This window comes from Megalops cyprinoides, chromosome 8 (genome assembly GCF_013368585.1).
Source record: "Megalops cyprinoides isolate fMegCyp1 chromosome 8, fMegCyp1.pri, whole genome shotgun sequence".
Taxonomy (NCBI): Eukaryota; Metazoa; Chordata; class Actinopteri; order Elopiformes; family Megalopidae; genus Megalops; species Megalops cyprinoides.
Genome location: NC_050590.1, coordinates 14,033,755 through 14,057,248, shown reverse-complemented (window position 1 = coordinate 14,057,248; position 23,494 = coordinate 14,033,755). Strand labels below are relative to the sequence as shown.

Genomic DNA, 23,494 nt, shown 5'->3' with positions numbered 1-23,494 from the left:
TATTTATTGAGAAGTGGAAATTATGCTCTTCTAGTTGTAACTAACTCAACAAATTAAGTCTGATCCTTTTGGATTACTGTTCCTCGTCTGAAAACAGAGTGGGTTTAAATGAAGAGGCCATGGAGGACCCAACCAGGGTAGTAAAACAACAATTTTGTTCAAGGTGATTTTAGCTTACGTGCTAGTTGGTTTAGTGACAGTTACGGTAAATGGGTTTAAATGATGATGTAATCTAATCCATATGATGAGGCATATTTTCATGTGTCTGTAAAGTTTTTACAGTATACAGATCTGTATTTCCTCAGGTAGTACACATCCCACATGCTTCTGCTCCTAATTCAAACTGAGGACTAATATGAGCTGAATATCAAGAAAGCATTTATGAACCAGCTGGTAGTGGGTCTGCCTTTGAATATGCATAATGCACTCACATTCCACAGAGAGCAAACTGAAAGCATGAAAGTCAACAAGGCCCATTCAATTTAAGAGGGCTCTTTACTATCAATTAGGATTACACTATAGCTTTCAGAAAAGTATATTGCTGAAATAAATATATCCCACTAGTTATTGGGGGGTTCAGAGTTTATAATAGCAACAATTGACAACACGTACAACAACAAGGTTGTGTTCAAGTTCAAAATACTGTTATAGTTTTTGTTTTCTAAAAGCATCTAGTGTGTAAACTAGGGGCCTTGAATTTTGCTGGCTTCATTTTGCAAACCTAAAATTGCTCAGATCACACAACCTTTATTGTAAGTAGGAGCAGAAGGCACAGCATGTTTCTCTTGGTTATTAATTTGTTATTCTGGTAGTAGAAGTTAATGATCAGCATCCTTATCAATGTTTAACTGGGATATACATGTTTTAGTATATGCAGGGCAGAGTGGGGAAACTCATCCACCCTTTAGGAGGAAATGTCAGAGCAGGAAGAAACTTTTCTCATTGCTCATGAGCAATAAAATTATTGATACGTGATAGCGCAGTAATGGTTAATCACTCCAACATGACAATGTGCTCTGTATCTTATCTGAGCTATGAGAAATAGCAGTGACCTTATCTAATAAAATTACCTGAGAATGAAGGTATGGCACACCTGAATTTGTAATAACAGGGCAGTCCAGGTCTGGTGTGGCAGTGACTGTCCTACATCTGAACCTGACTCCATAGTCTCCAGAAGTAACTCACTGTTAGAATCAGGGGTCAGATAAAAGTAGGGACAAAATTCCAGCTCATTGAAAATAGGTTAGAATTTGTGTGTGCTTTATATAAAAAGTAACTACCATAAAAGTAGATGGTTTGCATTAATATGGTGATTTACAAGGTCCTATGTGGCACAGTGGTATGGCTACTCTGCAGTGTTTTTGCTGGAAGGAGAGATTATACAATGAGGAACAAAATCTTTATATAATGGGAATTCAAACTCAACTTTGCTGTGATAAATTATAGACAAAGATTATGATATGGGCCATCAATAATAACTTCATTAAGTTCTTTGAAACAGATGGCTTACTTCATTGCTGTGGACAAACTGGATCTACAGTTTTTTCAATACATAAAACACAGACCTTGAAAACTGCATTAGGGATGAGCAGTTTTCTATTCTGGGCTCAGATTTATTCAGCAATTTTTTATGGTCTGTACTTTTATAATTTTTAAAACTGCACTGTGATCTCAAAACAATTTTAAAATGCAAAATTCCATCCTGCATTATTTTTAGAATTTCAATCTTGCAGCATTGTGAGGTAATTTGCTGCTTTAACGCTTCTGTAAATCTCTGTGTAGCTCTAAAAGGTAAGGTACTGTAACTGCATCTTCTTTGTCCAATAGATAATTGTCAGGGCACAGGCACGGACTCACATGCATACCAGGTGTACTAAAGTTCCAAGATGCTTTAAATGAAATTGCAGGGCAGGTACGTATGGCAGAACCGGACCAGGTTGCAGAACCGGCAGGGTCAAAAACTAGGAAGGCAGTCCAAGGTAGAATAAACAAGGAGCAGGGGTCAAAAACAGGATCAGGCTGGGTCAAACCAGGCAGGCAGGCGAGGGCGGCAGGCAGGGACAAAGTTGGATGTCAGGCAGAAGTCAGCACAAGATGACCACAAGAAGTAATCAGGCAGGTACACAACAGACAAAACTGAGATGAACTGGTGACGAGATAGAGACAAGCAGGGTATATAAAGGCTGGGCTAACGAGGAGATGGAATGAAGGTGGGCAGGCAGGCAGGTGGAAGCGATCAGGAAATCAGGTGGGTGGGGACAGGGCGGAGAGCAGGGCAGGGCCAGAACACATGGGAACTGTAAACAAAAGCACATGGACAACACTGACAGACAGGGAGAACTCATAAACAACATCTAGGGGCCGAAATACTGACAGTAATATCTCACCTCCTGCCCTTTTCATATAAGTTTAGATACAGTGAAATGCATTATATGGAAATGGACATTTCTGTGCTTTTGGTATTAAAATCCATTAACTCTACAAAGTGCTGTGTTTGCCACTTATGTCAAGCCCATAAAAATAAGACCCAGAAGTGCTTCATTTAGGTATTAAAATGTTATATATCGCATCTACATATTTTAACACTAGAGTAGAAAGAGTGTTATTCATATGCAAATTGATTTATTACAGAGGTTTTTGTATGGATATTTGGAGTCTTTTTTCATAATGTCACAACATTCAGAAAATGTAATAAATAAAACAAATAAAACTGTAGAAATACAGATTTACTGTACTTCCCTGTTTTTGTGGAAAGCTCTTTATATATCAAAAGGAGCCTCACACTGACTTTTCTTATATGCTTTTTGCTGTTGAAATTGTCCACACTATTACCTCAGACACATCTGAACAATATTATTTATACTGCACATCAGTATCGTAACTGCATATTGATACTGTAAATACTCAATTCCTGCATCAACATGGTGGCATTTTGGAATTGGTATGTAGAAGTTCATTTGCAAGTAATGTGACTGATTTGATTTGTCAAATTGCCAATGGTTTTCAATGAGAAAAAAAGTTTTAAAATTGAAAGTGAGCATTCTGGTATGTGTCAAATTGCTGCTAGGGAGGTGCAACACATCAGTGGTGGTTGAAATTATAACCACCTCTGTCATCTTATCACACAGACACACACAGACACACACCCACACACACACACACACACACACACACACAGAGTACGGTGTCTTGACATTTATAAAAGGCACAATATTACTGCAATATATTATGTGCTTCAGCATGTGATTGTTACATGGCCATCTGAGCTTTTTATCCAGTGCTCAAGCTTAGCTCATTTAACCTCAAAAACAGCATCATGGCTAGAATATGTCCTCATTCATTCTAGTGTATGATTCTTCAGATAAACAGCAGCTTCCCATTCCCATAATAGTCACAAATGCAGTTCTTAGGATCCTTATAGAAAATGCTCTAATTATGCATGAAACTTTGGTTAATTGTGGAGGGCTTTTAGGTATATAGCAGCAGAGATAGCAACACGGCTCAACTGCATGCTGATTTGTGTCATTCTGGTGCTCCATCAGCTGCAGGCTATGATTAAAAAGCCACTCAGACTCAACCAAATACTGGGTATTCAGCGACATTCATTAGTAATCATAGGCCATACATTTTTGTATGTAATATTCATATATTTATGCATTTCTATTTTTATTTATTCTTGTGATTTGTGAAACTTAAAATCAGCAGCTGGAAAAACAACACATTTCCAGATGAGTCTAATTCCCTCAATATTCTGTATTTTGTTAGCTGTACACATCAGTTACAGATGTATAACCAAGAAAACTAGGCTAACACACATTCTTCTGTTAATGTCAGTTTTTATTAATGTCACCTATGTGTAAAACAGATGAACTGCAAGTTGTCGTAAATAAGTACTGTATCTTGACTCAATTAATTGCATCTGGAAATGGACAAAATCTGGCTTTGGTAAAGCTACATTTTCCCCCTGAAGCTTTGTAGTGTAAAATCACACACCATGCCTTCTGTTGTTTCCACGGATATTATCAAAGTACTCTAGACTGTGATCTCTCCAGTGGACACAATTTTGATGCAGGACACAAGGCACTTAAATCCAGACAGTAAATAGCTGCCTGGCTCTGTTACTTTTTTTGTCTTTGAAATGTCCTACGGATCTTAGCTTTCAATTCCAGGACTCAGTTATGATGGAGCAAGCTATCAGAATTCTGACTATTATACAAATTGTTTAGTCTTTAATTTTCTGGCCTGTTGTCCATGTTTCAAAATGTATGTGTGCCAGCGGAAATTTTTCCTTGATCTGGACCATGAAGTAGAGCCTGTAATAAAAGCTTATACTGATATTTTATTCAGTCCGATGTGGACTGGTTATCACTGTAAGACAAATTATTAGCTGGAGTCATTCCACAGTGCATGGAAAATAAGCAGTAGTTTCACAGGACCTGATAAAGTGCAGAAAAGGACATGTGCAAGGGCTGATTTTAGCAGTACTAAATTATGCAGAGTCCTTATCACTTAATGAATTCAGTGGTGCATATATTGCGAAGCGCATCTCAAACTGCTTTCAAAATGCATTCCTTTGCATTCCAGCATATTCATTGTGAAGAATAAATGGTTTGAAAAATCAATTTTCATTAGTCATCTGCTGAGGATTGTGCACCCTTATTAATGGTCAAGTGAAGAGAAAGCAAGGTGTCTTTCAGTCTTGCCAGTTGCTTGTATAGCATTCAAAAGAATCTTAAAATACTGTGGTTCCTCAATCTTTCCCTGAATGATATCTGAAAAGTCAAAAGCGCAATACTAGACAAACACTGGATCTTCATTCAATTTAGTGAATCAGGTATGCAGGGAATTTCTGTAATGTGTGTTAAGAAAAATATATACAGAAATGTTCTGAAATAAACTCAAAATGCCATCTCCTATTTGCTTCACACTGCTTAAGGCCTCACTATATAACAACCCAGTGTAGTTGGTCCTTTAAATTTTTCTGTAAGTTTTATGAGAAGCTGAAAAACATTCTGAGTATACTATCATGGGCCAGAGGACTGAGTCATGTGATTACATGGCAACCATGTGTACTTATTGGGTTTAAAATCCAGGTAATAACAGTGATATGATTTCAACTGTCATTTATTTTAGGAGATATGAATACCATATGGTGAGTTTAAATAAAGAACATTTCAAAGCACCAAAACAACTCAAAACATGTATGCAAGGTGGGAATGAGGAAAGGTTAACACATTGTTATGTTTAGTGTCAGGAGTTTCTCCTGACAGCGGTAATTGGTCGTGCTGTACTCCCTGGGAGAGCGAAGGGGCTTGGGAGTGCGGCAGGGCTAATTCAATTATCGAATTTTGGGTTGTTTGACGGGGTTCATTGCCTGGTGCATGCTCCGCATCTGCTGCCTATCTGGTTAAGGGGACGCCAGGGCTATTTAGGCAGGTGAGTGGGAACAGCACATGAGAAATGCTGACAGAAGCCAAGTACTAGGAAGAGGGCGGACCAGCTGCTTAACTGCGTTTCCCTCAGAGTGACCCCGCGGAGCTGGCACAAGCTGCTAGCAAGACGACAATGTGGGTCACAGCCAGAGCTGCCAGCCCGTCCACAGGAGCGACACGAAGGGCTTTGTCTTTTTGCGTTTTATTTTTTATTTTGGGACATAAGCGAGGCCCAGCGTGATGGCACGGGCCGGGCTACATCCCCCTCTAATATTTCTGTTTTGCTCAGTGTGTGTCTCGCATGGTGTGCGTACGCATGTGTGGAGCCTCCCCTGCGGTGGTAGGACTTCCCCCTGGTATGGAAAAGAGCCGTTCTCTCTCTCCCTGTGCATGGGTGGCAGGGGCACCAGATCACGGAGTGTACTGCAGTGGGGCACGTGTGCGGAAGGCTGTTGTGTGGTGTGTGGGTTTGTATTGTGTGGGGTTGTGTACCTGCTCATCTGGGTCCGGGAAAGGGAGGACGGGAATGGGTAGCAGGGCAGGGGAAAACGTAAATGCGTCTGTTATGAATTTTGGGTGTATCTGTTTTTCCTTATTTGTAAAATAAAGAGCGTGTTTTCCTAATCACCTTGTCCTGGTGTCTTTGTGGTGGGCGGATCCCTAGGAGGGAACGAACCGGTTGGGGCGGGGTCGGGCATCTGTCCACTCCCGACATTAGTTTATAAACACCACCTACAACACTTCACTTAAGTGCCCCATGTTGGCATTTGCCAAGTGAGTCCCAAAAGGTTTCTTGGAAAAAAAATGTGTAAAGGTGGTTTATTCTGTAATCAAAACTTCCTCACTATCTTTTAATTAATACCTGAATCTATCCCTCACTTCCTCAGCTGATCTGAGCATACTAGACCTACAACATGATCTTAACATTAAAGTCCTCTGTTCTCTGCCTGAAGCCTTCACCACTTGCAGCAGTTGGACAAATTAATGTGCAAAAACAACTATTCATGTTAGTTCAGTGAAGAACAGATGAGAGGGTGCTACAGGCGTTACGAAGCAGTATCTGCAGATTAGTCCGGTACCAAGTCTTATTGATTAACTACAGCGTACAGTGTGACTCAGTGAGTGACACACAATTACATATTGTGATTCTGCTGGCACTGTGTTACAAACGTTTTGGGCTTTACCTTCATTGGTTGGTACAAAATGCCACAGGAACGAACATATTCCGCCCACCCGTCTGTCTGTCATTGCGCATAGCACTTCGAAGTGTCAAAGTTCAGGTGCATGCTACCTATTGCACCAATCTAGTCTTTGTACTATCCTGAATGCATTTAATGAGGATATCATACTAAAGCGTATATACCTCTTTAAGAACGACTGGGATTTGTGATATGAAACGGTACTTTCATATCACATCACGGTGCTTGCCTGAGTCTCTATGAGACGCGCTGTGTGGGGATTTACGTGTGAACTTCTTGAGTGTTCGGCGGAGCTGTTGCTCTCACGACTGGAGGAAGCAGTGTGTAGTAGGCACCGGCTGCGACTCAGTGCAACAGGATATGAAAAATATGCGAAACTCTGGAATAAATTACCACTTTCTATATGTTTCTAGAAGCGGTGGTATTTTTTAACTCTTGTCGAATGGCAACGCTGGATGGAGGCATGCTGCTGTCTAGAAATGATTCATTTATTTGGACTGATAGTCTGCTGGAGACGAATCACACCACAGATGAGAGTTATGGTGGTCCGGAGGTAGTGATTGTCCCTGTAATTTTTGGATTTATATTTCTATTGGGTATGATAGGAAACACATTGGTGATGATTGTTATTGGGAGGATCAAGTCCAGGCGCTCCAGAAGTACCACGAACACTTTTATACTGAACCTCAGTATAGCGGATTTGTCTTTCCTTCTTTTTTGCGTCCCTTTCCAAGCCACCATTTATTCCTTACCGGAATGGGTGTTTGGCGCCTTTCTGTGTAAGTTTGTGCACTACTTCGTGATGGTTAGTATGCTTGTGAGCATCTTCACGCTCGTTGCCATGTCAGTGGACCGGTACATCGCCGTGGTGCACGCAAAGAAGTCCCCCTGCATTCGCAATAAGAAGAACGCCGTCATTGGGGTTTGTGTTATATGGGTTCTGTCATTTGTCTTTGCAATCCCAGTGGCTCAACACCAGAGACTAACTACCCACCAAGAAGCTCCAAACAGCTCCTTTTGCTGGGAGGAATGGTCCGAAAACGTGCCCAAACGCATATACAAAGTGACAATTTTAATAGTTGGGTATTTGTTACCTTTGGTTTTGATTACATGCTGTTATGCAAAGGTAAGGAAACTTCATTTTTCTATATTTTGGGTGGGTGGACTGTAGGGTGCTTTGATTCTGATTCCCCAGTGTATTTTCAGTAAATACCACACTGTCAGTTTCTGGTGTATACAATGGAGGAATTGTCAGCGCGTCTCAAATACTGACAATGATTCCCATCCCAAGTTTAACGCCAACGCATTTGGAAGACAGATTCTGAATGCTACCTAAGCAAGAGATCGACTGGCATGTACACTGAAAGCAAAAACGACTGCCTTTAGTGCTTACATATAATCGTAAAGGGTGGATCCAACCTATAATAACAATTACAAAGTAAGAACAAAGTGCAAATAAGTGGGCAACTGGCGATAAGAAATTTTGCCTGACCCTTGCGCTTTATGGTGTCAATTACGCTCAACTTGGAAACTGGGTAAGATGAGCAATAACAATATACGAGCCAATCGAACCTGTTCAACTGAAACTTGAGAGGTGATGCCGACTCATTATCAAGAAAGAAACTGAATTCAACTGAAATACCGCCAATTAGTAAACGTGTAGGTAACAATAACAAAACGTTTCATGACTACGTATCTTGTTAAATGGTAATAAGATTTTTTTAAAGATTAGAACAGGTTTCTCTGCACTAACAAATATATAAATGTTGTCATAAAATGAAAACTATATAGACCGTCTAATTAAGGAGACTTGCAAGACTTTAAGTACAAATATTCCTCCACACTGTACCGTTTGTTATGAACATGTGTATAACTATGACATGAATTGTTACCTAGGTTTAAGGGTGGAGTATATTTTTAGGACAAGTATAATGTCAGGTATTTGTAATATTGAGACATAATTTTCACTGTATGTAAAAATGATCAATGCTGTGTTTTAATATTATTTTGTATAATTTTCTTGTTATTATTGCAAAATTAATTATATAGTGTGTCCAGTTTAGCCATGTGACCTACATCTGTTAATTTTGCTCTTGCAGATATCAATTTTCTGAGCAGCATAGACAGTCAGGGTGTGCTTGTGTGTGTGTGTGTGTGTGTGTGTGTGTGTGGGGGGGGGGGATCAATATTTCTCCTTAACTTTCAATTCTACCACTTCTTACAGTAAGTTTTTTTTTACACCAGTAGCAGTGATCACTAAACTTTTCAGATTGTGTTTGAGAAGAAACTGTACTTAACTGAGTCAAAGATAATGACATGTTTGAACCCAGAATGTAGTGTTTCATTGCCATACAATACAGGCAAGTCCTGACTGATGCTTACATATAGTATTTCTCAGTGTAGACAGCTAACTAATTTTATGCAATGCATTTTTACTGTATGCAAAAAAATTCTATTACACTTTGGGGTTTTACCTTACATTTGAAATACACCACTTCTTTCTACAGACCAGATATATTAGAACTGTTCCACACTAATTGCAGAAGCAACACAATCAGTTCACCAGTACCCCTTTTATTTTTCCTAAGTCTCTGCATTTAGCTTGTTAATTTCTTTTAAAATCAGGTTTGTCCATTAATGTAGTATAACTCCTCAAAGACCAGACACACACATGTGTAGATGTTTTAATGCAGTCATTTTAAAGTGTACATGATTTCCACATTTTTTTCACTGTGTGTTAAAATGTCAAATGCCCCTTGACCATATACAGAGCATAGCAGGTCCTCAGATGTTATTGCCACATGTGCCCCAGTTCAGCCTGCCACATCCCAGCCCCAACTCTCAGAGGCTGAAAAAATACATTAATGTCCCTTGCAAATTTCCTAAAAACACAGTTGTATTGATTTGTTTGTAAATATGGCCATTTGAAAAGACTTTCCATATTTTCCCAATGACAGTTAGGGGTACCTTATTTGTGAAACCGACTAGCTACATGTCACAATGCTGAGCTAACTGTGTGTATTCATGACTGCTTAAACACCGGTCTTTGATGAAATGTATGGCATACGACAACAGTATTTAATGACATTAGTAGACATTACGATTAGTCATTGAGCCATGAAGTAACCACTCTCTAAAAAGAAAAAACAAAGCTCTGTGGCTATATGATACACGTAACTAAATTCTCTATGACACTTGTTGTGTAGAGGGTAAACATTATACTGTAGTGTTACAACTCTTCTTTCAATTGGTACATAAGAAATTTTGGAATTTTGGTTTTCCTTTGATATGGGCAAGATGTGTGCTTTATGCAAATAAAATGTAATTGTTTTGTTTTCACTTGAAGGTGTTGTGCCATCTCCATAAAAAAATCAAGAACATGTCCAAGAAATCTGAACGTTCAAAGAAAAAGGTAGGACCATGAACCGACATTTTACCACTCGTCTCAATAATATTTATCACTACTTTATTTAATTACTGTGCATGCTTAGCAATCTTTATATGTTAAAGCAAGGACAGTTAAAGTAGGAACTGTGCCTACCCCAGTTATGTATTTTCCAAAAGTTATGTTAAAGTATTTATATCCATCTTATGTGGTGCTAGTCATGCATATTCTCAACTCTAAACAGCAATTAAACATATTACAAAAGCTGTGAAAATAAGTATGTTGCTAATGTCTTGCAAACACATTAACAAAAAACTTAGTCTAGGAGAAATGGGGAAGCTTTTGAATTCAATACTTCATTTTCTTTTTTTTCTGGAATTATCATTAGAAATGATTTCATTAATGAGAGCAGATCATGTAGAGCACTACTGCAGAAGTACTTTGGAGTGGGGAGTCATTCCACTTTTCTCTTACTATGTGTATTTATTACCTTCTGATTGATACACATTCATTTTTATGTTAAATGTAAATTGCATATGGATTTGGGAGTAGTGTTCTGATTTTCTGTGTAGCGGTGTATTGAAATGTGCTCAGACAATGTCATGTTTAAGCACTTCATCAATCTCAGAAGAAAAATTATGAATGTCAGCATGAATTTAATATGCAGAAAATCTGAAAATCTATATAAGATACAAACCAAATCCAGTGTTTTAGATTTAATTTGATTCTTACATAAAAAAGACCCTTATGGAGGTTCTCAACAGTATTCATGAATCCTTGCCTTGTTTAAGGAAAGTGACTGTAGAAGGGTGGCTGTTACCAATGACTACAGAGGTAGCTTGTTTGCAGTTAGTGACAAAAAATGAGATGGGTAAAAATAATGATGCTTTTACCAGACTGTGAAAGTAACATGCCCATAACCTCTGGGGAGGGTATGATATCCTACCTTAAAACGTTTGCTAATTACAGTAATGAGGTGAAATTGGCTTCTAACATGCTCAAGAGAAGTTGCTTTTACAGCATAATGACAAAGCAGACATCAGTAGCTATAGCAACAAACCACTAACCTTGAGACTTAAATCCTCAATTCAGAGGCTTTACTGCAGGGCAATAGTCATTTGAAGGGGAAAAGACATGGACTTTAACTTGTCCATAAATTAATACTTGCACTTAATTCGAGGCCAAAATAAATATGCACTGAATATGGTGTGCTTGTATAACAATTTATTTAATACAGTAATCTTGAGTTAAACCCATCTCCAAAACAGGACTTATCCACATTACAGGCAGTCATATAGAGATCTGTAGTAGTGATGTTGAAAAGCAGATCATATTGGCTATGTGCACTAGCTGGCATGACAGTGAAGCAGCACATCTTGACATTAAACCTTTTCTGAGTACCTTGTAATATTGATATCATGAGTCTTTGTGTATTTTGACACACTATAGCAGTAGTTACAGACTGAAAATGCAACATTAGGAGCCTAAATCTGACAGCAGATTATCTGACATGCAAGTTAAAAGTGCACAGGCTGTTACTCTTGTTGTTACGTTTAAGCAAGCATGGGGAAAAGGGTCAGGCTTAGAAGCCAATTTCAAGGGATTGTCACTCTCAGGAAATACAGGGCTATTTCACTGATATTATATGATAGGGCAGAAGAGAAGGATATATTATATTAATAATCATAATATTCCAGGTCCTCTGGCCTGTGTTACACTGGCAATGTAGTGCACACCATTTTCTCCCCACATTGCTGACCTTTCACACATGAGCCATAATGGATGCACATTACATTTTACTCAGAGAGCACAGCCGAAGTGGGTAAAGGAGCCAAAAAAATGTCAAGACATAATGAAAACGCAAACCTCTTCATGTTCACATGAGTTGAGTCCTCACTGAGAAGAGACAGACCTTTCATGACTAATGACCTCACAGTCATGGGCAGATGTACAGCCTGTGGAGCTCTACTGGAATCACACCCCACACAGACATGTCATCTCTCCTAGTGCTTTCATAACAGATGTCTCATCTGAATGGATACCTTTAACAACTAATAATTACTAACAGAAATTCAGATGCTAAGAACAGGACACATTCGCTGTAATCATACTATTAATTGTAGTCGTATTGTTGTAGGAGCCGTAGCAGTGATAGTATTATGAGCAATGACAGTTGCAGTATCTCTAAACCTTTGCAGTTTCCCTGGACATTTCTTTAGATTGCTTACCTTGCAGCTTTAGTGATTTGGCCTCAACATTAATTTTTGTTATTGCTGATTTGTACAGCATATCAACAGACCTACTGACAGACATCTATACAAATATTGTCATAAACAGTGAAAGAGGATTTCATTAAATTTCATGTGATCACATGGAAAAGATGCAATGAGTACAATGTCCATGCTTACAACTTATTTTTAATTAACAAAAAACTATTTACAGGGAAGAATTTTGAGGACAGGAGGAGACATTAACCTTGCTAATGGCTAAACATAATCATATTTGTGAATTTATCTGATCAAAGGCACACACTTCAAAAAATCACTTCAAGAAATCAATATTTTTGATTCTTTTCAAAGAGGAGCTTTTATACAGTTCTATCTGGAAAATAATCACTTCAATCAATATTTTAAGTACAGGGATACAATACTGTTAAGCATTAAAGAGAAAGGGTATATCTATGAAAATAAATCCATGAAATAAAACAAAAACAATAATTAATTGATAACTAGAGCTTTGATTTTCAGAGCCTTTTATCCAATTAATACTTTTTGCTTTCAGATGCTTTATGCTGATTTCCTACAGAAACTATTGCTTTTATTGTTTCTGGGTTTCTGTTTTTGTTGTGCATTCAACACAAAAGGAGAGCTCGCTACATGATATAAAATCTTATTTCTGAGCATGAATGGTGTAACCACTCCTAAGGTCCATACAATTATTCATACTGCAATTCACAAAGTTCCATGTGGACCTGTTTCAATCTGTTTTCAAATGAAGCTTAGTTTTCCCATTATAGTAAACGTTCATGACTGGTGTCTTTCTAAATGAATGCTGAATGCTGATGAAGAGTTAATAGCTGAGCTACCATATGAAGTTACTTAAGTAGTATTAAAAATAGACATCAAAAGTTTTTTTAAGAATAGACATTTGAATAAACAGGTATATTTGTATCTACCTACAAAATATGTGAAACTAGTATACCAAGGAGTATCACATCTGTCAAATATTTGATAAGTAAAATTAAAAACAGAGGGGGAAAAAACTAGTCCACTAGTTGCACTGGATAACAACAAAGAGTATATGGCAAATAAAAAAGATCAGAAATGAACTACATAAAATGCTACAGTACAATATAATTTAGCAATGTAGCCCAAGCTTGTCAGAAACGTTTTTGTCATTTTTTTCTCAAATACATTTTTTCAGCAGTGACAACTTATGAAAACAGTCTTGTGATGATTTGTCAGATAGCCTTGGTTCACGTTACTTTACTTTCAACATTCATGCTTTGTAAAGATATCTGTAAGAACTTACACAATCTGTCATTCCAACATGGAAAATCAAAGGCTGTGTTTTTGACAATGTTCATCATGAGCTGCCATCATATTCATTCTCAAGAGCAATACCTGTACATTTGATTCTGATCTCACTGTCAGCTTCTAAGCCATTCTCTTGCTTGTGGAGCCACTGACAGACTGAAAGACGTTGCATAAGGTTACTTTTTATAGCAAAATATAATACCACAAACAAACTCTGAGTAGCAGCATCTCCCACGCTGAGTAAGCAAGAACAAGAACCTTATAAAAATGTTGATTTTATCAGATAATTGTATCATATGATGTGCTGGATAAAAATATCTTCCCTTACTCTTGCACACAAGTATTTGTTGATCCTGCATTAGGCTACAACAGAGGTCACTGGAAGCAAGGAGTGGTTTTTGTAAGAACTATGGTAACATTTATATATTTACAATGGATTAATAGTTACAGAGATCAGTAGGTATCTTACAGTTATTTTACCATATAGGCCAAATTGGGCAACAAAATCAATTTGAAGGTTTCTGAAAAAAGTCAACAAGTATTACTAAGTAAACTAAAATAACTGTTGAGAAAATGTTGAATTGTATGTACTAAGCTTAACAACAACTGAACTGCCCTTACAAGGCAGACTTGGGACACCCAGTTAAATACTTTCCTTAATTTCTGTTCTATTGCAGTATTGTCATATTTTTCTAATTGAAAACCCTTTCATTTCTTTTTAAATATCTTTATTCACCAAATCATTTAGAGATAAACTGTTGAGATGATTAGTTGTCAGTTTATCAAAATGTAGTCCCCATGTGCCTATTAAATCAGGTCAAAGGATGGGCAACTTGTATGTGTGTGTTCCTTTACTAGAGGTTTATCACAGATTTAACAGAGCTTCACTATACTCTTTTAAACACAGCACTCCAACAAGAAGGCAAAGCCCAAATTTAGTCATCTACCCACTGTTCCAGGGGGACTTTGATTATCCTACGGCTGGACCAGTCAACTATCACTGTGAGGCATCAGAGCTGTGATCCTCTCCAGATGGTCCTCATTGCCAGAGATTCACATCGATTACCCCAATTTCCAGGACGTGGTCTTTGCTAATGAAGGAGGGGAGGCAAAGTTCTCTTACAGTAAAATTGTTGATTTCACTGTCAGCTTCTCATTGAAAGTTGCTTAGTACCTTCCACTGGGTAAAAACTGGGGAGGGGGTTGAATGGGGTCTAGAAGCACTTCCCACCACATAAGCAAAATATTAGGTGTAAAATCTGATGATTGCACAGTTGTAAATCATACCCAGAAAGCTGTCATAGTAAATGTGTAGTTTCGTGGGTTATGTATGAACTGTAGGGACATTACTGCATTCAGTTTGCCCAGTCACATGGAAATATGGAAATATCTGTGTATAAATAATGGTGAAATATTTATGATATTTTGTGGCTTTGTGTGGTTTTAAACCTGTGAAATTCTCAAAGATGTGGACACAGATAGCAGCTCTGGATGCAGGAATGACTCAAGGCTGATAATTCATTTTTCAATTCAATTCATTTTTATTTGTATAGCGCTTTTTACAACACAAGTTGTCACAAAGCAGCTTTACATTGTTCCCAGGCCTGAGACCCCCTGAGAGCAAGCCTAAGGCAACAGTGGCAAGGAAAAACCCCCTATCAGGAAGAAACCTTGAGCAGAACTGGGCTCATGGGGGGGCCCATCTGCTTCTGGCCGGCAATAATGCAATAATGATCTACTTGAAATAATAAAAATATCTTCCCTAAAAATTAAATCCATCTAGTTGTTGTTTAAGTATTAACAATGTGTTCATTTCTTTGCCTTCTTTGCCCTGACAGAGGGCGCCGAGAACTGCATTTACAAAAAATGTCTGTAGATTATCTTACACTGTATCACCCTGTCATTTGGATTTTAAAGGAAAGGTATATTAACACGAATGAACCCCAGAGCAAAGGTTTACTTACAGCTTATTAGCAAAGAGAGATTTAAAAATGCCGGGGGGTGTCCAATTAAGCATTTTCTGTGGGTTTTATCACTTCATAGAAACCCTCCCAAGTAATTGTCTTTTATTAGGCACTAACGTATAAGGCTGGAAGGTGTGAGCTACACTATTTTAATGTGATGAGTCATTATGTAAAATCGTGTGGAAATATGTTGTAACCTTTCACATGATGCTCAGGCACTGTGCTGTGGGTGTTGTCAGCAACCTTATGACCTTACTGTAGAGAGAGGGAGAGCTCTGAACAGCGTCAGCTCTGGCTCTATTACTGATCATGGCTGCTCGGCTTCCCCTTTCGCTTAGACAATTGTGTTAGTGATGTGACTGTGTTAGCATGGTCTCACTCATCAGAATGATTAAACACCTTACAATCAAAAGCAGGAAAAAATCCTGAAACATGACAACATAATGGACTCAATTACAGTGAATCAGAGAGGAGCTCTGGAGGTCATTTCCATGACCACAAACAAACCATCCCTTGACTGGAAGCATGATGATACAATATGAAGTGTACTATTACTATATGTAAAATGTGTCTAAAATAATATCTTTCTGAGTTTATCGGTTATAAATTACAGGGTAATGTATTTAATATCCAAACATGTTGTTTTACCCAAGTTGTGTTTAAACGGCTTATCCTAGCATTCATGATCATTTTTAAGACTGCTGTAAGTTGTCACATTTAAGCTGCTAATTTAAAGCAACTTCAGTTCTGCTTGAGTGTTTATATCACTCCTAAATTAGATCAGTACCAAGTTGAGTGCCGGCTACAAAACAATTGATCTTGTGCAGCTGGCGAGGTCAGGTCCACAACCAAACCACTTTGGAAGACACATTTCCCAGTTTCCACTGCAGCAGGCCCCTCTCAAATATGTGTCAAGCACACTCCATGCCAAACCTCAGTGCATAAGGGGATATGGTAACTTTCCATTATAATTCTGCTGTTATATATACATCTACGTGTAATCTAGTGTACACATCTAGTGTAATGCTGCTATAGGAGAGAAGCATGAAGCATCCCCTATCCTTTTTTTGGTGTTTTTGTTTATTTTATTTGTTTTATTCATTTTTAATTCTGTTGGCAATGGCCTTTATTGTGTGAAAAATTAGCTCATCTTTTTTCCCCCAGAGAGCCATTTCTGCTTAAAGTAACTGCCTGTTCCTTGAGGCCTTTAATGCTAAATGCTCCTGAAAATGGGCAGGCTAGAGAACAAAGATTCTGCTATTGTTTATGCAGTTTAATTTTATTAAGAATTCAGAGTAACATCCTGAAACACATTGAATTAATATTTTGTTTGTAGTGATGTCTTAGAATTTAGTTTTTCATCTTATCAAGTCAAGCATTTTCCTTTTTTAGGCTTTGAATCCAGAATGGCTGAAACTGTTTAATTAATTATTAATGAAATAATTAATTAATTATTTCATTTTTTTCCCTTGTTTAATTCCTGACAGCTTTACCTGATTTTTCTTAATGAATGCATGCACTCTGGGCATAGTCTGTAGACTGCTCCATCCATCCTTGGTCCAAGCCTAAAATCAATATTGCTGTAGACTGTATTTTTTTTTTACATATTTCAATAACTTTTCACAGAAGTCAAATAATCCTCTCACCACTGTTGTCATGGTCATGATACCTCTCACAGATAATTTCAAACTCTGACTCACTACACTAGTCAGGCAGAAAGCCTTATTATTGCTTGCAACCTGTCATTTCTTTTGATATGTTATGTTTTTTCTGGGATGAGTTTTACATTTTAGCAAAAGAAGCTATTGTGAAACTGTAGAGATGAAGGTATGGATATTGTTTTGTCAGTTCTTATCCTGTTGATAAATATTTGGGATTGACAGTGGAGGAGAATATGGTTCTATTCTAAGATAACCTGGTAGTGGTCCTTGCTATGGTTAGTGTACATTAACTAAAGGGGTCTAAGGGAACACTAGAACAGTTACGTCACTTAATGTAATTGTGTGAAGTTTGTGCCAGCCAAGCAATTGTGTGATTTTATTATTTTCCTTTTTTTTTTCAAAGATACATATTATACATTATTTTGCAGTAATTATCTGTTCAACATGCTGGTCACAATGCGCTTAGTGGAAGAGTAGGATCATTGTTGTAAAGCTATTTCTGTCTGGTAAGAACCTGTGAAAATGTATGCTCATTGTTGGTCTCATTAATTGAATTTGTGGTTGTCACCTATTTTTTTCCTGGCAGCCTCTTGTGGTTTCTGTTTAAAGTGTGGTTTAAAGTGTTTCTTTCCCTGGACAGTTGAAAGGCTATAAAATTGACAGATGCCTAAAGCAGTGTGTCCATTTTCTATCTGAAATGTGAGTGGTTGTCAAGGGAGAATTCAGTTTTGAAGACATTCCACATAGGAAATTTTCAAAAATGTAATGAGAAACATTTTATTAAAGAAAGCGGTTATAAATATTCACAGTGGTGTTGTACAGGACATACGTATGTACAAACATACCTTGTCTAATCTGATAATTAAATACAATATCAGAGGACAAATTCTGTTCCCTGTAATAAAACTGCCTGTCTGTATGTGTGTGTATACATATATGTATGAGCGAAAAAAAGATGGCGAGTCATTGAGGTAGCTGCAGCACAGTAATTTAGCCAAATTTAATCAATGCACGTGATTAATTTCAGGGACACACTTGATGTCGATTGTGCAGACCCATCTAGCTTCCTCCTTTCACACAGATCAACAATTTCCATCTTTTCATGCTATTACCTTCAGAGGATAGATGTCGATTGTCTCTGTGTTGTCTGTAAATTGCAAAATAGGTAGTGGCCTTTTTCCCCAAGAGCTTCAGCTTCACTTTTTGGTTGGGAATTTGCAAAGAAAACAAAAGGATTAAAAAGTATTTTTGTGTGAAATCTAGTTTGGGTGAAATACAGTCGCATTAATGTTACATTTTTACAAAACAGTTATTTCTATTGATGCAATCTACATGCGTTTTAGGCAATATAAATCAGAGACACTGTCCTAGTGGGTTTTCATAAAATACATATATTAGTTTGTATATAGTGCCCACCATTATCCATATTGTTCAGAAAAGCTAAATAGTGTAGAGTTGTTGCCCCCAGCAACCAGTGAACCTGCAGTAGATGGGTCCTGTAACTATACCCACCTAATATTCATATATACATTTCCACATCATCAGATCATCAGAATCAGAAAGAGCTAACTCATTATTCAGATGGTAACACATTGATGCTCTAATGGTGAATGTGTTCATTGAAAATATGAGGCTGGCTGTGAGTGTATTCTCTTATTGTTAGTGTAAATGCACTGCCCATCAAAGGGAAAGCATGTAGGCACTGAACATTATAAGGAAGTCATGGGCAGCTGCGTTTCATCTTGTCAGTGGCTAGTGTCTATTGTTTGCTAAACATAATGAAGCTGCAACAAACTTACACATTTGAAATTATTTTACCATGTATAATCACAACTTCTTAAACATATATATATATATATATTATATATATAACATATATATATAATATCTCATCCGACATCTGCTAGTATCTTTATAAAAAAAAAACCTATGATGAATTACCAAATCGCAAGACTAAAAGACAAAAAATCCTTCTGAAATGACCAGCTCCCAATGTGTAATCATAGATAACTATACCTCAGTGGGCATTCATTAATGCTGAACTATTTTGGCCTTAAATGAATAAGATGATTGCAAAACAGTTTTTCTGAATAGAAGTGAAAACATTGCCTTTGATCATGGACTGGGTCATTGAGGGACAGACTATAAAATCAGCCTTTCACAATATACATGATTTATATATACACACGCTTGCTCAGACTGACAATAACAATGTGTGCAGTTGCTAATATACCAACGTTAGTGTGTGTTAAACAAAAGCCAACCAGACAGGGCACCAAGATGTATTTAAGGATCTTCTACTGTTTAGATGAGTGTGTTTGTTTTGCTGTCTTGACACACAGTGTAAAAAAAGATTAAAGGCATCAGAGACCTTTACCATAATTTAGTAATATTAACAAAACCTCACATGGTAATGTATGCCACTTTTGAAGAACCTGATGTAAACAACCTGCACTAGAGGTTGTTTTTCTTCTCAGCCTGTAGTTTGCAATTGTTTGGAATAGTGTGTTGGGTCTGTCCCTGTCTGTCTCAGAGGTGAAAGGTCACAATATCACTGTCTTGCGTTGTTTTCCAACATTTTTTCAATTCAAATGTGTTTCTAGCAAGTGTTTCCTCTGAGGTATATCTCCTTTCATAACTACTGCCACTGTTACACTTAAAATTGAGGTGCAACAGGTCATTATCATTTTGTTAAGTATGTGAGACCTGGAGCAGTCAGTGTAATGTGGACAAACACGCTGCTTTATAGTTATAAATGGCGAGCTTAATAAGGAAATAAGCAGCTTTAGCCAAGCTCCCCTGGAACAAAGCAGATAAGGAGCAAGTCTGTGCTGCATGTTGCCAAAAATCACAGTAATTATGAGTGCATTAGTCAGAGAGATGTAATTATACCTCCTCCCTTTTTGTTTCAGTCCCAGCATGGGCTTCAGCCTTTACTCTGTCAGATACCTTTCACAGCCAATTTCAAACTCTGACTCACACCACCTCTCAAATGGAGAAATGGATAAATGTAAGAATACGCACAAAACCTATGCACATTTGTTCATGTATAAATCCGAGCCCTTTTGTTTTACTGCTTGTTGTTGTCTTTCCTATTATTATGAAACAGAATACTGCATATAGACCTCTCTGTTGTTGGTATAAGCCTGTACTGTCCTTATTCCCACATAGAGACTGCTTTCTAAACTGCACTGGTTTGCAGGTATCTATAGTATTGCATTATTTTATTAAATTCACATATGCAGAAGATTTCTGTTGTAGTAAGTTCTGATGATATTTTTGCTGATGAGTAAATTGTGCAATAACATGAACCCCAAGTCCTACTTATTTTAATTATGAAATTAATTAAGAAAATATCTTCTCATGACTTTGAAATAACATGTCTAGCCTGAGCTTATCAAGAGGAGCAATATATTATCTGTGCAAATTCATAACTGGGACCACTTTCATTTTTACACAAGTGACAATAACTTAGAGAAAAACATGGAAATGAAATTAGAGCAAATCAGAGTTTCCAACAGAAACAACTTGCTTTGTGGTCTCAATCAGCAACTTGTCTCTTTGATTGCTAATAATCCAATGAATTCCAAGGGGCGCATCTAAAGGTTTCCTGGGCGTTTCAGTCCTTCATGGGTTTGATTGTTTTGGGTTTCCCCTTCACTGCCTCAGCCAGCTTACTGACCCCATCTAAAAGAGAATTTTACATTTACTGCCCTTTGTCCTAAGCTGCCACTTAGCAGATACATTGTTCTGGTGAAAAGTTATTACTGATACCTGGACAGCAGAATCAAGGGTAAAATGAACTTGTCTAGGAGAAAGTGAAAAGTAAAAGCATTTCTATAATTACATTTCTGATTGAAATGCTGCAGATGTCTGCTGTATTTTTCAAACACTGCCTCTCTCAGAATTACATATTAATGATGATCATAGTGCTACGGTACTGTAATGAAAGCTAATAAGGTTCAGTCATGTCATTCTGACTTCCATGGTTCTCCCTCTGTCGTCCTCAGACAGCTCAGACAGTGCTGCTGGTGGTGGCCGCCTTCCTGATCTGCTGGATGCCCCATCACATCATCGCCATGTGGGTGGAGTTTGGTAGCTTCCCCCTGAATGACGCCTCCTTTGCTTTTCGCATCATCTCACATTGCCTGGCCTATGGAAACTCCTGTGTCAACCCCATCCTTTATGCTTTCCTGTCTGAGAACTTCCGCAAGGCCTGCCAGCAAGTGTTCACCTGCCGTTTCTTCCTCCCGCCTCCCCCGGTGGAGAAAGTGGTTCGCATCCGTATGGAGAACTTTTCCACCACTCATTCTACCACCAACATGTGAAATATGACAGCATGGTGGTTAGTCCATGACCCAATGTAAGAGCCAGTGGACTATGGGAGTGTAAACAGAGACATATCAGTTTTAAAATGGGTTCATTTGGAAAATTATGGAAATCTTAATGATAAAATGATCTCAAGTGAAATTAAGCAGTAATCAAGTCTTAAAGACTAAAATAACAGTTAAATGTGTTTAAAATACAATCAGTTTATTGTTTACCTTACATAGGGCCGTTTATCAGTGCACATAACCAGTCTGTTTCTGTAAAAGAGCAGAGTCAGCACATCTTGGTATGTACCCAACACATGACAAGAACAACTAAAATTCCACTTAGTCAAAAGTTGTCTGCAGTAAGTGTATCAAACATGATATGCTGTACACTGAAAATTCAGATGTTTCCTATTACCAAAACTCTTTACTCTCTCAACAGCTTCATTAGTGACCGGAACTCCTCAGCAAAATAAGACAGAGAAGCATGCATTATCATCCTTACTACCAGTGTCTGGTCTTTCTAAAGGATTTGGATTATCACTCATATAAAACGCTAAATTTTGGAAATCATGTGTTGTGTTTCATTGACTTAGCAGGTCACACATCTGACATCAGCATAAACTGGAGCCTAGCGTTCATTAGAGGTTTTCAGTGTTATTGAATGCTACAAACGAAGAAAATCGTATTTTACCATGAATATGGAGATATGACAGTTAAAAAACAATGACCAGAGACTTCCAAAAATCAATGGAATTACTTACTTGACGTTTGATTTTTTATTGCTTTTTAATTTTTTTTTTTTTTACCACTACCTGAATATATCCTCCTCAGTCAACAAATCTAGACAGATTCACAAACGGGATGAACTGAAATAGTTTTTCCACTGTATTCTGGAGCTTTAGATACATCACAGGAGCCCTGAGAAACCCATGAAATACAAACTGTTTGTTTTACTACTGGTTCCTTTGAAACAGAAGTATTATTTTTCCCTGTCTTTGTATTAAAGGACAGTACTAAGGTTCCTAACTGGTTACAACAAAATAAAGTATCGGTTAATGCTTTTTTCTTTCTTGCTCTGTAGAATTGTCAGCATATCTATCTATTTTTATTTAATATAAGCATTGAATAAAATACAGAAAACATACACAAAAGCTAAAAGGGAACACATCTTAATTAATAATTGAACTTACCTGATACTGAAGAAATATTTTAATTAAAAAAAATCATCCTATGAACATTTTTGATGCTTCTTAATCAACCTGCCAATTCATTAGGAATGTGGCACAAATTACAATCTTGTTCTCACTATTAACTCATGGACAACATTTTTTCTTGCTAGCTAAATCTCAGGTTTGTGGATTGCTGATTTTACAAAGGTATCCTTCAAAAATCACAGAAATAAGCATGCAGAGGAAACATACAATAGTGTGTGCGGTGCTGATCTATAAAGGTTTCCACACTGACATCCTTTTAGTGAAAAACTCCCCACTAAATTGCTTCCCATTGCTTGTCACAAGAAGGAGAATGCTAGAACGCTATTTTTCCATTTCTCTGGTCTGTGCAGGGTTGCCACTTTTGAAATACAAAAACCCTGGCTGAAAGCTAGAGGCCTCTTGCTTTCATTTTCAAGGCTATTGTACATATTGCCATGAGTGTTTACATAACACCCACTGTTGTATTTATTATACTTCTACTAGTCACAATTGCCTGGTATATGGTCAATATCACTCTATGTTGACGTTCGTGCTCATTATCAAGATAATACGCAGGTACAGTCACAATTTGCTGAAGAGCTACTAATTCTCCTACTGTCAGTTATTTTTATAAGAGAGATATGAGAAAGAGGGTCACCTGAAGGTGTGACCTCGTTGATTCATTTCAAGGTAGAGGTCAATGTCCAATAAACACATGGCCAAAAAGCTAGCCAGGCAGCCAACTACAAATGATAGCTGTGGAATAAATTCTAATTGATCATTTTAATACCCATTTAGCTAGCTAACT

At 37.6% G+C, this 23,494-nt stretch overlaps 1 protein-coding gene across 1 annotated transcript; it reads left to right on the top strand.

The window, feature by feature from the left end:
* Window positions 1-7,094: 7,094 nt before the first annotated feature.
* On the top strand, window positions 7,095-21,505 carry LOC118782373 (galanin receptor type 1-like). Its single transcript, XM_036535698.1, has 3 exons — window positions 7,095-7,757; window positions 9,978-10,043; window positions 21,188-21,505. Exons 1-3 carry the CDS (start codon window positions 7,095-7,097, stop codon window positions 21,503-21,505), a joined length of 1,047 nt encoding a protein of 348 aa, XP_036391591.1.
* Window positions 21,506-23,494: the final 1,989 nt, after the last annotated feature.

Bases quoted from the DNA above. Each gene is read 5' to 3' on its own strand.
- LOC118782373 (XM_036535698.1), top strand. From the start codon at position 7,095: ATGCTGCTGTCTAGAAATGATTCATTTATTTGGACTGATAGTCTGCTG. The intron at 7,758-9,977 runs GTAAGGAAACTT...TTTCACTTGAAG, and splicing joins TTACATGCTGTTATGCAAAG to GTGTTGTGCCATCTCCATAA. The intron at 10,044-21,187 runs GTAGGACCATGA...TGTCGTCCTCAG, and splicing joins CTGAACGTTCAAAGAAAAAG to ACAGCTCAGACAGTGCTGCT.